General features: G+C 56.9%; 1 protein-coding gene across 4 annotated transcripts in view; it reads left to right on the forward strand.

Moving 5' to 3' along the window:
* HDAC7 (histone deacetylase 7) overlaps positions 1-15,778 on the forward strand; it is a 25,555-nt gene continuing 9,777 nt past the window's right edge. Inside the window, exons 1-14 of one of the 4 annotated variants that reach the window (XM_029954309.1) lie at positions 1-201; positions 5,795-5,845; positions 9,307-9,494; positions 9,661-9,724; positions 9,934-10,045; positions 10,683-10,798; positions 11,013-11,138; positions 11,470-11,561; positions 11,772-11,882; positions 12,017-12,197; positions 12,406-12,602; positions 12,842-13,015; positions 14,011-14,230; positions 15,515-15,648. In XM_029954309.1, coding sequence (XP_029810169.1) covers positions 150-201; positions 5,795-5,845; positions 9,307-9,494; positions 9,661-9,724; positions 9,934-10,045; positions 10,683-10,798; positions 11,013-11,138; positions 11,470-11,561; positions 11,772-11,882; positions 12,017-12,197; positions 12,406-12,602; positions 12,842-13,015; positions 14,011-14,230; positions 15,515-15,648 — 1,818 coding nt within the window. In that variant the 5' untranslated portion in view covers positions 1-149. Of the gene's footprint in view, positions 202-5,794; positions 5,846-9,306; positions 9,495-9,633; positions 9,725-9,933; positions 10,046-10,682; positions 10,799-11,012; positions 11,139-11,469; positions 11,562-11,771; positions 11,883-12,016; positions 12,198-12,405; positions 12,603-12,841; positions 13,016-14,010; positions 14,231-15,514; positions 15,649-15,778 lie in introns of all 4 variants that reach the window. The other 3 variants (XM_029954308.1, XM_029954310.1, XM_029954311.1) reach the window with 3 other exon arrangements.

The raw sequence follows: 15,778 nt of genomic DNA on the forward strand, positions 1-15,778 counted from the left end.
CTAAGTGGGGCGGCAGGGGCTGGGGGAGGGGAGAGACAGAGGCAGAAGCTGACAGAACCTCCACTCCTCTCCCCACATTACAGATGGGGCCCCCATCTTGACTGCTCAGAATGTTTTGCTTATGATAGGAAAGATGGTGATTAGATACCATGGTGAACTTCCTATCTCAGGGATTGGAGCTACTGGAACAGGGGAGTGAGGGTAAGTGGGAACTTGGCCTTTGAGGGCTTTCAGGACCTGAGAAACCCTAAAGCAGTCTGACCAGGGGGCTGATACTCGGGGGAGCCTGCCAGCTCAGGAATTCCCTAGGTGCTTCGGGCACGCCTGGCTGTAAGGAGAAGGCTGTGGGTGACCGGAAGTGGATGCAGGCCCTTGGAGTCCAGCCACTCAGAACGAGTAGCTCTGCCCCCACCCCTGCACCTTTACCAAGGACAGACTGGGAAGACCTAGTGGTGGTCTGGGAGGCTCCTGGAGGTGGGCAGGGCTGGGAGGCGCCCCGGGTTCTATTTGCCAGAGGACAGTGGGGCTCCCCAGAGAGTGCCTGTCTCAGGACAGCTACCCCTGCCTCAGTGTCCAGCGGGTCTCCAGCTAGAAGGAGAGGCCACTGGGTGGAATAGAGGACCTGGGCCGGGGGCAAGGAGCCAGGAAGGACGCTTTCCCACCCCCAGGGAGCTCGAGCTGCTGCTGCCATGGTTACGTCTGCTTCCTGTTTGATTCATCTCAAACAGCAGAAGGGGGGGGGGGTGCCGGCTCCCAGCTTGGGCCACCGCTGCGTGGGGCTGTTTACAACAGCCGCATGTGGGATTCCCAGAAAGAGACTCCAAACCGGACATCCTGCGGCTGCAAAATACCCAGGTGTCAAGAGCTAAAAATAGCTGCCCCAGGGCCCCAGGCGAGGGGAAAGGGGCACGCTCACCGCGGGGGCGGGAGGGCCGGCCTGTGTCCTCACATCCAGCCTCCTGCGTGGCCCACAGCTGCCGAGCTGCAGGGCCCCAGTCCCCTGGCCAACAGGGGGGCCTTTGTCCAGGCAGGCTATGGCACAGGCCACTCACCTGTGAGCCCAGCCCGCTGGCCCCTCTTCCTGCCCAGCAGAGCTTGCTTTGGGATGCTCCTGACAGTCTCAGTGGGACTTGGGAGCTCCTAGAGAAAGAATGTAGCAGGCAGTGGAGAGCATGGAAGATGAAGCCGATGCTCTTCTAAGACCCCAGCCTGTCACCAGCCCCTCATTCCCACAGGCAGTCCGAAATCATGGCTTGCAATCTTCCAAGTCAGCAGTTGCTGTCTGTAAGTGATTCTTCAGGACTGCCTTCACGGGGCCCCAGAGATGAAATAGGCAGTTTTGGCTCTCTCAGGGCTGGGGTTTACCACTGGTACTGGTCTCTGTGGGGCTCTGTGAGTTTTCCATCTCTCCTTGTGCCCAGTTAAGTCCCGAATTTGCTCCATACCTGCGGCCTGCGGGAGCAGAGGTGTGGGGGAGAGCACTGGAGGGTATTGTTTGACAGCAGGGATTCTGGAGCCCAGTTGCCTGGCTCAAGTCCCAGCCGAGCCAATTCCACGTGATGTGATGTCATACAAGTTCTTTAATACTGCTGGGCCTCAGTCTACTGATCTGTGTACTGGGGATAAAAACAGTAACCACCTACACAGTGTTGCTAATCTAAGATGACCACTTCCATGTAGATACAGTAGTCTTTTTTTAATGTTTATTTATTTTTGTGAGAGAGAGAGAGAGAGAGAGAGAGAGAGAGAGAGAGAGAGAGAGAGACCAGGGGCAGGGCAAAGAGAGAGGGACAGAGCATCTGAAGCAGGCTCCATGCAGACAGCAGAGCCTGATATGGGACTTGGGACTCTGAACTCTCAAACTGCAAGATCATGACCTAACCCGAAGGACGCTTAATGGACTGAGCCACTGAGGTGCCCCCCAAGTAGATATTCTTATTACGGTTACCGATGGGGCCAAGGCTTGACAGCTTACATTGTGTGTCTGGCTCTCCTTGCACGTCACTGAGGGACCAGAGTTGGAACCCACATCATCTGACTTCAAAGCCAATGTCCTCTGTGCTGTGGACCCTCACTTTCCTCACTTTATATGGCAGGAGTTTCAAGCCAGTGTTCAGCCCCCTGGGTTCTGGATAAATCTGAGCAATAAGCAGCTTACTGCCAAGATTATGAGCAATAAAATTAATGAGTAAGAGAATTTCTGGAAGGTGGGAGAGAGATAAACTGTTAAAAAGGGTTGATTTTAAGGGAGTTCTTGGGAGTTGGATGACTAAGAACATTTTTGTCTTTTACCTTTTGAGACTAAACTTTTTTGGTATCTGCAAGTAGTCTATTTACTAATTTTTTTTAAATCGTGGGCTATAGTTTAAACTCCTTGAAAGTGAGAACCAGTTTTCATTCATGTTTCCATCTCTTCGACCCCTGGAGCAGTGACTCCAATGAAAGTACTTTGCGCCTGCATTTGGGATTCACTTCTTGGGTTTCGCCTGCCCTGGTGTGACCGGGCTGTACCACTCACCTGCTGGGTGACTGTGACCCTAGCCGCTTCCCCTCTCTCTTTCCTCTTCTGTGAAGTGAGAGGGTTGGCCTCAATCATCTCCGAAGCCCCATCAGCTCCTCGTGTTCTCAGATTCTGTGACCCGAATGCCTTTGAGAAGCTCTTCTCCTTCGTGCTCAGCCCTCACTCTGTGTCAGAAGGGCTTGGCAACCATGATGTTCTTTCTCGTGTTTATTTATTCTTGGATCTTCCTGAAGCCATTTCACCTCCAGCTTTCATCCTCTCTGCCAGGCCCCCTGCAGAGTCTAGCTTTGTCCAGCTTGTGTCAGGAAAACCGAACCAGAGCAGCAGTGTGGGGTGTGGAGGGAGTCAGCCCTGAACTCAGGACCTGGCCTCCTGCTGCTTCCTGCTTTCCTCTTGCCTCCTGGGGCCCAGGCCTTCCTGCTACTTCTATTCACCTAGTGGACAGTGACAGCCTCAGAAAAGACATCAGAGGCGTTGGCAGGGGGCTTCTGGGTGGCAGTGCTAGGGAAGCCCTCTTCTTGACAAAGGGCCTAAAACACCTGGGAGAGCAGGTGAGCAGGCAGGGCTCAAGTTTCCAGCTGCCGTGTGCATGCCCTGGGGCGCAGTCCAATCTGTGGGGCAGGTGAGGCCCAGGCCAACAAGATAGGAGCCAGAGACCAGCTTGCACAGGTGCTCAGGGGACAGAAGAGTGGCCCTTGTGTCTGCTCCGGGGGTGCAGAGGGCTGGGGTGGACCAGGTGATCTGGTTTGGGAAGGTAGGCTCAGGTGCTTGGTGCCTAGTAAACTGCCTCTTTGGCCTGATGGCAATTGCTTCCAAAGAAGGGAGGCATGGGGTGGGGAGGGTAGCTAGGGATCCAAAACACAGAGCTGTCCACCCTGGCTGAGAGCTGTGTGGAAACGGGTCCAGGCCTAGGCAGTGTTCTCAGGCCGTCAGGTCCAATCAGTCCTGATTTCATTTGTCTGGTCCCAGATTGGTGGCAACAGCACCCTGAGAGGGGACAAGAAGAAGGGTCCCCCAAATCATTACTAAGCCTGGGCCGTAGGATATACACCGTCTGGTTTTAGTTAAGCCAATAGCTGGGTACCCTTAGATACCGTTCCTCTCTCTGGGACACAGGAGAGCTGCCCCACAGGTCTTATCTCTGTTGTTTTGGGCTCTTCTGCACTCATCAGCCATCAGCACAGAGCCAGGGAGTTGGGAGAGAAGCAGAACTTTTTCCAAGAATTGCTTTTGGAAGCAGCCGCTGTTGGAAACGCACGCACATGCACGCATGCATGCATGCATGCTCCCAACTTTTCTGAACAGTTTCTATCATAGATCATCATCACAAAACATCCCTTTTGGGCCCGTAACAAAGACTACAGAGTTCAGGGCCATTAGTTTTTCTCCTATCCAGAGAGTTCATGGTGTCCTGAATCCATGGTTACCGAGGGAGCGAGGCTTGGCTCTGCTCCCGAGTGTGATTACCACTGACCAGCCCTCAGGCAGGGACTGAGGGGAGGTAGGAGAGAATTCCCAATAGGCAGGGCTGGAGGCACAGGACTCTAGGCCAGGCACAGCCTCTGGGAACACACCCAGGAACCCAGTTCAGAAACCTCTCTTGGGGGACCAGGTCCTGCAGAAGAAAGAAGAGGTCCTAAGAGAGCCTAGGGTGGGGGTACCGTGTTCTGGGGAGGGGATGCTGTCTCCCACACCAGTGTTCCTTGGGGCTCACAAACCTTGAGAAATACTCATGTCACGTCCTAGGCAGGGGTCTGGGGAGCCATTGCATTTGAGTCACTCATTCCTAACAGAGCCTGTCACGTACCCAGTAAGGTGTTAGGTGCAGATGGGCACAACTTCCAAATGACAGCATGGAGACTGTGATTGGTGGAGTGCTGAGGTAGTGGACACAGAGTGGGTGCTCTGGGAAGGGAGCAGGAGGGAGGTCAGGGTGAGTTTCGTGAAGAAGCCCATCAACTTGTGCTGCGCAGACTTTGGATAGGTGGACCGGCTGCTCCCTACCATCTGGAGCATGCGGCACTAGCGTTTGAGGCTGTTTTGGGAGGCTCCCTGTGCCTGGAGTTCTCCCCTCCCCCAGTGGTGCCTGCCTGCAGGGAGTTCTCCTTTTTTCAGCTTCTGGAAGAGGAACTATGACTGCCCCTTAAACAAGGACCCAAAAGAGCAGCACCCGCCAGTTGCTATTCAGAAAATATCCCTTCTGCCCTGCGTCTGGCCTGAGGAGGTCTTCTCTGTGTCCATCAGGTGCCCCTTCCAGGTGGCCTTCCTGTCTCCTGGACTCCTGTCCCCTTGGCCCTGAGCTGGGATAGCAGAAGGGAAAAGTGTCCACCATGGACAGGTGACCTCATATCTGAGCTGTCTTTGCCTGTCCCAGTAGGCCTCTGGGCTCCTCAGGGCCTCTCTGCTGATGACCAGCTCGGGCCCCACCACGGAGCCTCATGGGTTCTGAATGGGACAGGGGGCTCTGGGCTGGGCTTATGAGCCTGGGAGAGGTGACCATTCCCATAAGGAAAGACTTTCTGTTTTAGATTATCCAAAAAGAAAAGGCCAAGAGGTTCTTTTCTCTGGGGCAACAGAGGCTGCAAGACACAGGACAGGGCACAGAAGCAAAGAGATTCCTACTGTGGGGTCCTCAGGCCATGCGCTCCAGACACTCTCCTTCACAGCTCCCACCATTTCTGACTTGATCTTCAGGCCACGACCCAGTCCCTCCCCAACTGTGGAAACCTCCCCATTTCCACCTGCTCCTATCTGCTCCCACCTGGGAGGCCTCTGAGCAGCCCCCAGCTACCCTTCTCTGGGCTGGCTTCTCCCTATCTCCCTCCTGCCAGCCCCAGCAGCCATACTTCCCACCTCTGGCCACCTCTCCTCTCAGCCCTCCTTCCCTCTGGGGTGTGGGAGCCTGGGCTCTAGAAGGATGGTGTCTGAGCACAGCCAGGAGGGCTGAGGACACTGTTGGGGAACTCTGGCCTCCTTGGACCTGCTGTGGACTGGACTCCAGCAGGCTGGGATGTCTGAGTCACTGGGCAGGGGGGCGGGGGGGGGCGGTTATTAGGGCTGGCGAGTGCTCTCATTCTGCATGGGGAAGTCAAGGAATGGAATGGGGCAGAGCCCTTGCTTTTTGTTAGCTGCTGGTGCATGTGCCAGGTTTGGGAGCACTCAAGCCCGAGTGGGGCCGCCTGCAGTGGCAGGGAGCCTGCGTGGCCTGGCCCACTCAGCTCTTCCTTGCCCCTCCCCTGCAGCCCCTTCATGCCCTCTCCCTTCTCCCTACAGATGGGACCCAGGTGAGCCCGGGTGCCCACTGCCCCAGTCCTCCTGGCACAGGTAAGAGTCAGGCCTGAGGGAGCCCATGGTCCCCAAGGGAGTGAGGTTGGAAGGGACACAAGAGAGGCGAGGAGCTGAGGGGGAGAGAAGCAGGGTAGCTGGCTGAGGGGCCAGAGGGTTGGGAGGTTTCGGGTCTGAGGGTGGGGGCGGAGCTGGTATAGGGGTGGGGTGAGGAGTGGGATAAGTAAGAGAGGCAGCTTCAGATGTAGGCTGGTCCCATTGCTAGGAAGCACAACAGGAAAAGGAAAGGCAGGATGCTCTTCTTGTCCTTGCTGGCTGCAGTGAAACAGGAAGGCAAGTAGGAAGCTAGTGTTTATACTCAGACCTCTACCTCACATGAGGCTCTGGGCGAGGCGCCGTTTTCTTGTTTGTTGCCTTAGGTCTTCACACGGGCCCTGCAAAATGGAAAGGTGTCTCCTGCTGCTTGGGCAGGAAGGGGGGTCCCCTCTCCTTGCTTCTCTCACCTCTCCTTGCCTTATCTGCTGTTCGGCTGTGCCCGGATGATCACTGTGCTCTGGTTTAGGACGTGCCCGTGGTGCTGGGGGTGGAGGGGCTGAGGGCTGCTCCCCTGACCCCTTTAGCCTCAGCTAGCATCTGCAGAGGCCGTACTGGGTGCCTGATGCCTAATATTTACAGATGGTGGGGAGAAATGAAGTCCAGGATCCTTTGTGCCTTTTTCCTGGTTGTCTGAAAGCTTATAGGCAGGTTGGAGAGACTGGACACACCAATAAAAAGGGAAGTAATACGAGAATGTAGTATGTGAGCAGTGCCAAATGAGGGACAACTGATTGAATTCATCCCTTCATTCAAACATTAAATTCACCACCTATTGTCATTTAGTCCTCCTAGACATGTATTTTTTTTAATATTTATTTTTGAGAGAGAGAGAGAGAGAGAGAGAGAGCAAGCCTAGGAGGAGCAGAGAAAGAGGGAGACACAGAATCCAAAGAAGGCTCCAGGCTCTGAGCTGTCAGCACAGAGCCTGACATAGGGCTTGAACTCACAAATGGCGAGATCATGACCTGAGCTGAAGTCGGACACTCAACTGACAGCCACCCCGGTGCCCCTAGACATGTAATTTCTTTAAAAAATACAGAAATTGGAAAAAGAAACAAACATTTATGAACCTCATCACTGTGCCAGCATACCGTTCCTAGGCGTTTTAGGGGGCAGATCCAGAGATTTATTCGATTCAGCCAGTATTTATTGGGTTCCTGTCATGTGCTAAGTACTGTTCTAGGTGCTGGGATAGTTAGAATAAACAAAACCAAGTTCCTGCCCTTGGAGCTTAACTCAGATGGCGCCTGCCCATGCTGTGCTTATAGGGCACAGAGCTGCCAACATGATTGGAGTCCAGATGAGGGAGGGGCATGGGGCCCTGGGCTGAGTCCTGGGAAGAGGCAAGATCCCAGCTGGAATTGGAAGGGTAGCATTTGAAAAGGTAGAATCTGAGGGGTGAGGATGGGACCATGACGGGGGTGGGGGGGGGGTCACTGGGAGCAAAAGCTCAGAGGACAAAAGGTACATGGTCTTGTGACAGGACAGGAGCTGATGGCTGAGATGAAGGCTGATGTTGAGACAGGGGACAACGAGGAGGCAGCTTAGCAGCAGACTGTGGAGAACCCCAAGTGCTAAGTGACCCTCACAGGTGTTCTCAGGGTTGTCGGCCGAGCCCCTCCCATGTTCTCAGCTGCCTTCTGCTCAGGGTGAGGGATGGGCCCTCTCGGCCTGTGCGAGGCGTAAGCAGCTAGCCCCATGTCCTGTGGCCTGCCTCGGGTCCCTGAGGAGCCCAGGAAGCCAGGATACTGGATGTGTGAGGACTGAGATCCTTCCTGGCAGGAGTATGTTAGCATCAAAGGCCTAGACTCCACCAGAACGAGAATCTAGCTTCCCTGGGTGGATGCTCGAACAAGGGGTGGGCAGACGGAAGCCGTGCATTGCCTGCCTCGGGGCATATCTGAGTGCACAGCTATCCCCTCTGGTCTCTTAGTATCAGGAGAGTCATGGTGGCACCTCCTTGCCCATCTCCATCTTTCCGGTCAGAGAGTGTTAGAGCCGGTGTCCCTTAGCAGCAACCTACTGCAAGCCCCTCTTCCTACGTCCAGCAAGAAACTTCCAAGAGGGCTGGTGACTTCCTGAAAGTCCATGGGAGAATAGGGCCAGAGCAGTGGCCTCAGCGGGACCAGGACCCATGCTCACTGTCCCTCTTTCCTGGGTGGCTTTGGAGAGGTCCTTTCCCCTGAGCCTCAGTTTCCACATTTGGAATAATGGAATAGAATAATTACCTCCCAGGGCCTATGGGGGATTTCAGGGGGGAAAGGGTTTGCAGACATGTGAGCACATGTGCCACAGATTTAAGATAATGAATAGTAACGGTTGAACCAGGGTCTGGAGACCGTGTTCTCTGACTCCCCAGCTGGTGCTTTGTCATGTGCCTTCCAGTCCCTCTCAGCCTTGAGCCCAGCTGTGGCTGCCCTGATGTGGGATGTCTTGCATTAGATGAGCTGAAGGAGGCCTCTCCAGAAACGTTCCCCCGCTAGTGCGCCCTGTCCTAGGGCACCTGCTCCACCCCCACCTGCTTCCCTTTCTCCAGAATAATTGCCCTGCAGACACTCCGCCTCTGAGTGTCCGCAGCTGCTCCATCCAGCCTGGCCTGGCTGGCTGTGTGGGCACACAACCTGGTCTGGTGGCTAGTTATAAATAGGTCCTGCACCCACGGCTTTGGGAAGCTCCTCCTGACATGGGTGCAGAGGGCACTCGAGAAGTGGCAGCTGAGCCTGCGGTTGTCACAGTGCCAGGCCCAGAGCCTGCCTGAAGGGAGCCTGGAGGGCAGGCTCCCTGGGCAGATGAGTCCCAGTAGCTGAGGATGCCACCCTGCGAATAGGGCTCTGCAGGCTCAGGATGGTGGGACAAGGCTGGCCGAAGGTTCAAGGCACTGCCTCTTTATCCTGTGGCCCGGAATAGAGTATGGGAGGGTGGCAGCTGAAAGAGCCGGTGAGGTCCCTCTAGGGCCCACGGCTGAATAATGGGGACTATTTGCTGGTGGGATAGCTGTTTTGAGTGCTGTTCATTAGGGGGCAGCCTGGCCAAATCTTCATTCTGTCGGGGAAGAAGAGAAGGAGATGGTAGGGCCCAGAATGTTCCCCTGCAGGGCTTGCAGCCCGTCACTAAATCCTCCCAGCACCCAGCACCTGCTCTGGAGAGGCAACATATTTAGTGGAAAAGCACCCTACTTGGAGTCAGAAGGCTCCATTTGAGCGCTACCTCTATAGCCTAACCTTGTATGATTACATGACCCCCTTTTTTCTGGATCTCATGGGACCGCGGTGAGGGCTGAAGTGAGGAAAAGACACCGGAGGGTGTTTTTTGCCCTTGTCAAGTGAGCTTGGAGGAGGCTGCTTAGGCCCTAACCTTCCCCCTCAAACTTTCCCTCCAACCCTGTCCTCTCTGTGTGCCCACAGGCCGCCTCAGGCCCCCAGCGGACACGCCAGGCCCTCAGCCCCAGCCCATGGACCTGCGGGTGGGCCAGCGGCCCCCGGTGGAGCCCCCGCCAGAGCCGGCGCTGCTGGCCCTGCAGCACCCCCAGCACCTGCACCATCACCTGCTGTTCGCAGCAGGGCTGCCACAGCGCTCGGCGGAACCCATGCGGGTAAAGTCAGAGCTCCCCGCACACGCGGCGGCCTCGAGCTCCGCCCCCAGCCCCCTCCCTCCCTCCCTCCAGCCTTCCCCCCACCCTCGGCTCAGTCCTCAACTCCTTGCCCTTCCTGGGCGGCCGGCCCTGTCCACAGCTCCCAATGGACACGCCGGTGCCCCAGTTGCAGGTGGGGCAGCAGGAGCAAGAGCTGCGGCAGCTTCTCAATAAGGACAAGAGCAAGCGAAGTAAGGACCGCACGTGTGAGCTGGGGTGGGTCGGCCCGAGAATGTGGGCGGGGCTTTGCAGAAGGGGTGGGGCCACAGGGTCGGCGGTCGACTGAGTCGTCCCTTGCCACTTCGCATTAGGGGTGTGGAAGGGGCACTGGGCAGAGGATGCGGCAGGGAGGCCACCGTCCACCCACCCCCAACCCACTCATGGTTTCCCACCCCCATAGGTGCCGTAGCTAGCAGTGTGGTCAAGCAGAAGCTGGCAGAGGTGATTCTAAAGAAGCAGCAGGCAGCCCTAGAGAGAACAGTGCATCCCAATAGCCCCAGCATTCCCTACAGGTAGGTAACTTGCTCCCGCCCGCTCCCCCGGATCCTTTCCTCCTCTTCCCTACACGTTGGCCTGTGCAGGCTTGTACTTGCCCTCCTCTGCCTCCCAGCTGCCCATCACCTGACACTCACTCCCTCCCCCGACCCCATTTATGATGCTGCTCCCAAACCCCACCCCCACCTGACCCCCTTTTCTCCTTGAATTTCATCTCTCCCCAGCCCACCTGAAGGCTTTCCCGCTCCCTCACTCCCACCTTGACTTACCAAGCTGGCTTTCTTCTTCCACACATGAGTCCCTTTCCTGTTTATGACTTGCCCTAAGCACACACAAAAAAATCCTGATTCCTAGAACAGGTTCCTCCTACAGGAGATAAAAGGGCCCAGTGTGACTGGGACCCAAGCCCTGGGACGCAGGCTCCTTTGCCTAGATCTTTGATGTAGGCTGCCTGTAGGAAGGGTGGCCCGATGCTGCCACCTGGAGATGGCCCCTGTCCTTGTTCACCACACAGTGCCTGGTCTTGTTGGCTTCTGTTGCCTCTCCTAGCAGGTCCTGGGGGCCCCTGCTCAAGAAGAGCCCTTGCAGAGCCTGGGGCTGCCAGGCCTCCGGGCCTCCCTCCCCTCTGAAGCAACCTATGCCTTCACTTCACAGAACTCTCGAGCCCTTGGAGACGGAAGGAGCTGCTCGCTCTATGCTCAGCACCTTTCTGCCTCCTGTTCCTAGCCTGCCCAATGACCCCCCAGAACACTTCCCTCTCCGAAAAACAGGTGAGTGGGACAGGCAGAGGGAGTCGCTCTAGGGGAGTTAAAGGGTCAGGGCTTTGGACATGGCTTGGGAGTGTAGAACGGTGGGACGGCCTGGCTGGGCAGCAGAAGGTCAGCCCATGGTGGCTTTCTCCCTGGCAATGCCTTATCTCACTTTAACTCAGAGGTGACTGGGAGGAGGGTGGTGTGGGGCCGACTAATGCTGGTGCTTCCACAGTCTCTGAGCCCAACCTGAAGCTGCGCTACAAGCCCAAGAAGTCCCTGGAGCGGAGGAAGAATCCACTGCTCAGAAAGGAGAGTGCCCCACCCAGTCTCCGACGGCGGCCTGCAGACACCCTCGGTGGTAAGGGCCAGCAGGGTGAGCAGAGGAGGCTGGTGTTCTTCCTTTGGGTCAGGTCTCACCCAGACAGGGCTAGCGTGCATGGTCATGCAGGATGTGTCCCACACACTTGCCAGGGGGTGAGTGGCCAGCCCCTGCACCGTCGGCTAAGCTGACGTCTGCCCAGAAGAAGGGACACCTTCAAAAAGTGTTCAAAGGCACTGGAGACTAGTGGCCTGCCTTCTTCCTACTCTTCTGGGAAGAAAGCGGGAAGCAGAGGATGCCCATTGGGGAAGGGGGACTGGCCCTCTTCTGGCCATGCTTGGCCTCTGACTGTGCTTCCCTCCTGCCTCAGACTCCTCTCCCAGTAGCAGCAGCACACCAGCCTCAGGGTGCAGCTCCCCCAATGACAGCGAGCAAGGCCCCAACCCTGTCCTGGGCTCAGAGGTAAGGCCTTGCCAGGCTGGGCTCTCCAGGGGGGTAGTGGAGGGGGGAGGGAGTTCTGAGGCTCCGCCGCCTTCTCAGCAAGCAACCCTGACTGAGCTGGGGCCACAGGGTCTGGGCAGCCTGGACTGGAGCCTCCTGGGGGTTCTGGGGAAGGCATGCCCAGAGGTAGAGGTCTGGGACCGGTGACCCCTGCCCTGCTCCTCATGGCAGGCGCTCTTGGGCCAGCGGCTGCGGCTGCAGGAGACCTCTCTGGCCCCGTTCGCCTTGCCGACTGTGTCCTTGCTGCCCGCAATCACGCTGGGGCTCCCTGCCCCTGCCAGGGTGAGTGGCTGAGGCGCCCTCCCCCACTGCAAGCCCCCAGCTTCTGTCGCTCCCTTCTCCTACTACCTCACCCTGGCGTTTTCACTGCTCTGTGAGGATCTTTCCCCCTGTGACTTCTCTTTACCTCTCTCCAGGCTGATGCTGACCGCAGGACCCATCCAACTCTGGGCCCTCGGGGGCCAGTCCTGGGGAGTCCCCATGCTCCCCTCTTCCTGCCCCATAGCCTGGAGTCTGAGCCTGGGGGCCCCTTGTCCTCTCGACTACAGCCCATTCTCCTCCTGGATCCCTCAGTGTCTCATGCACCCCTGCTGACTGGTAAGTTCCCAGGCTTCTCCAGGGGAGGGGCTGGTCCCTGCATCCTGCTCAGGGCCAAGCCCGGGAAGGGTCTTTTCCTTCCTGCCCCTCTGTAGTCCCCCTCCCATCCCTGCTGAGTCCCTGCCCGCTACCACCCCATGTCTTTGCTTCCTTCTGTTCCTCCCTTTGGTTCCCTCCTTATGCCCCACCCCCACCCCATTCTTTCCAGTGCCCGGGCTTGGGCCCCTGCCCTTCCACTTTGCCCAGTCCTTACTGACCACCGAGCGGCTCTCTGGGTCAGGCCTCCACCGGCCACTAAGCCGGACCCGCTCAGAGCCCCTGCCCCCAAGCGCCACCGCCCCCCCACCGCTGGGCCCCCTGCAGCCCCGCCTGGACCGGCTCAAACCTCACGTCCAGCTGATCAAGGTGAGGGGAACTGGGTAGGGGAGGTGATGAAGGGTTGCTTAACTGGGCCCCTAGAGGCTGAAAGAAGGGAGGCTTAAGAAGGGTGAGGACCCAGTGGGCCAGAGAGAGGATGTGGCTCCTGAGGGCCAAGAGCTGCTAAAGTCCCAGCAAGATGAGTGGCCACCCAGCCTGGTCCACCGTGGCCCACTGTATACCTTGAATCCCAGCATGGCTTCTCAGTGGGCATCTCCCCTCCCCAGAGGCCAGCCAAGCCAAGTGAGAAGCCCCGACTCCGGCAGATACCCTCAGCTGAGGACCTAGAGACGGATGGTGGGGCAGTGGGGCCCGTGGGGGATGACGGCCTGGAACACAGGGAGGCAAGCCATGGCCAGCACGAAGCCAGAGGCCCTGTTCCTCTCCAGCAGCACCAGCAGGTACGGCAGTGCCTGGGTCCCTGGGAAGGTGTAGCCGGGAGGCTCTGGGGCCTGGCATAGATGGACAGGAGGGAGCTAGGTTCAGTGTGGGAGACAACTCTGGGACTCACAGTTACCTCACCAGATCTGCACCAAGGTGCAGGCACATGCACCCCTACACACATCTGTGCACACGTGTGTGCATACATCCTCCTACACACACGCTTCAGCAGCTTGGCAGTCTCCGGTGCAGCCATGTCCCTTGTACAGCACTGAGGCTGGGCTTTCATGGAGCCATGCGCACTCTTGCCCATCACCTCTCCCCCATGACCCCTTGTGCCATGTCCAGGAAGACAGCTAGGACAGGGAACGGGGCAGAACTGGGTGCTCTCATGGTGTGAGTCGAACCAGAGGGTGTGCATTTGCTAGTATAGCCATGACAAGCACTACAAACTGGGCACCTTCAACAACAGAAATACGTTGTCTCACAGATCTGGGGGCTGGAAGTCCAAGATTAAGGTGTCTACAGGGTTGGTTCCTTCTAAGGGCTATGAGGGAAGGGGCTGCTCTGGGCCTCTCTCCTTGGCCGTAGATGGCTGTCTTCTCTCTGAGTCTTCACATCGTCTTCCCTCTTGGCCAGAGGTTAAACGGAAGGTGGGGAGATGCAATTCAGCCCATGGCACGTGGTAATAGTCCACACATGTGCAATGGCGCACGCAGATCCCGGTGTCCTTGGGCAGTTGGCCTGAAGCCCTTTACCTGGGTTCTGGCTTTGGAGTCCCATGGCTCCAAGGAGCTATGGTGAAACAGCATGGTCATTCTGGCTGCAGACCTTTTGGGGCATTGGTGCAGGTAGAGGGTTCAGAGATCAAAGGCCCAAGCCCAGCCAGGAGGCAGGGCTCGAGGCGTCCTGGAATCTGTCCAAAAAGGGGCCTGCCTGGAGGTTTCTGAGACCTTGGGCAGAAGCAGGTGGAGCAGATCCTGAGACCTGAGTCTGAGGCCCCTGTGTCCCTCAGGTGTTCCTCTGGGAGCAGCAGCGACTGGCTGGGCGGCTCCCTCGGGGAGGAACTGGGGACTCTGTGCTGCTTTCCCTGGCCCAGGGCAGTCACCGGCCCCTGTCCAGGGCTCAGTCATCCCCAGCTGCACCTGCCTCACTGCCAACTCCAGAGCCTACCAGCCAGGCCCGGGTCCTGCCCAGCTCGGAGACCTCTGCCAGGACCTTGCCATTCACCACAGGTAAGGCAGGAAAATGGGCTGGGGGCACGCAGGCTCAGGCATGAGTCCGTGTCTGTCATGGCATTGCTCAGGACTTTTTTTTGAGGCCACAGAGCACTTTCTGGGTCTTGTTAGATCCACATGGTGTCCCATGAAGCAGGTAGAGAGGGTAGTGGTCTCATCTTACAAATTAGGAGAACTGGGCTCCAGAGATCCGAGGTAACAAGCTTGTCAAATAGCAGGCTGACGGCCAAGCCAGGCTAAGAATCTTGGTCTCCTAGCACCTAGTTCAGATCTTTCAAAAGTGATAATTATTATGGTTGTTCTGGTTGTAAAAAGAGCTCAAATGTATGTTAGGAATTTTGAAAAATACCTCAAAATATAAGAATAAAATAAAAATCACCAACCAGTATCCCACCACCCCAAAGTGACCTCTCCTAAATGCTGCCATAGTTCAGCCCCATCTCTGTTCCAGCTGGGTACAAATACCATATATTTGTGTGTGTTGTGTGTTGTGAGTTGTGTGTTGTGCCCCGCTTTGTTCTGTGAACATGTCATGAACACGTTGTGGTGCAATTCACCTGTAAAACTGAGATTTTGATAGAATTTCATCACCTTATTTTTATTTCAAGATTTCTTCTTGGTTGGGCTACTCATTTTTCCTCATGGGAATATCCTTGTACATAAATCTTCACTCACCCCTCGAATTGTTTCCCAGGGGCCACTTCTTAGGGAGGGGCATCCCCGGGTCAAGTGGGGTGAGCATTTTGCGGATCCTGCTGTCTAGAGGCGTGCTGAAAGTGACCTACCCACCCACAGTGTGCAGGGCCCTCTAGGCGTCCCCACTGCTCAGGCTGATGCAGTCACTTCCCCAAAACTTCATCTGTCTTGTCACGTGGCTCAGTGTCACTGTAGGCTTCCCAGCTCTCAGTTGGGGGGTTTCTGAGGAATTCTTTCTCCTCTCATTCCCCCATGGCAACCTATTTGGGTCATGACCTCCAGCGTGAGACTCTGACATTAGGTCTCCTTGTGTTAGGCTCTGAGCTCTTGAGGTCATGGTAGATGTACCGGGCCACGGGAGCAGGGACAGTGTGACAGGAAGACATTGGCTGTGTTGGTGTGTGTGTGGGGTGCCTGAGGGTGCCTGGATTGATGGCTGGGTGTGTGTCTGGTATGAGGGGCCGAGGGGCAGGATGGAGTATGTGGGACTGTGGGAAGCGGGTGTGTGCACACAAGCATGCTTGCAGCCAGGGGCGGGGGGTGGGGATTCCTTTGGGTCTGGGCCCTGAGCCCCGTTCTTGGCAGGGCTGGTGTACGACTCGGTGATGCTGAAACACCAGTGCTCTTGCGGGGACAACAGCAGGCACCCCGAGCATGCAGGCCGTATCCAGAGCATCTGGTCCCGGCTGCAGGAGCGTGGGCTCCGGAGCCAGTGTGAGGTGAGGAGGCAGGGAGGGGGCTGCAGAACTGGGGGAGGTAGGAGTACTGGAAGGGAAGGGAAGGGGGGCCGTGGAGCCAGTGCGAGATGATGGGCCACAGTGTGGTGGTGACGACAGGGAGGGGATGAAC

The sequence above is a fragment of the Suricata suricatta genome, chromosome 10 (assembly GCF_006229205.1).
Source record: "Suricata suricatta isolate VVHF042 chromosome 10, meerkat_22Aug2017_6uvM2_HiC, whole genome shotgun sequence".
Taxonomy (NCBI): domain Eukaryota; kingdom Metazoa; phylum Chordata; class Mammalia; order Carnivora; family Herpestidae; genus Suricata; species Suricata suricatta.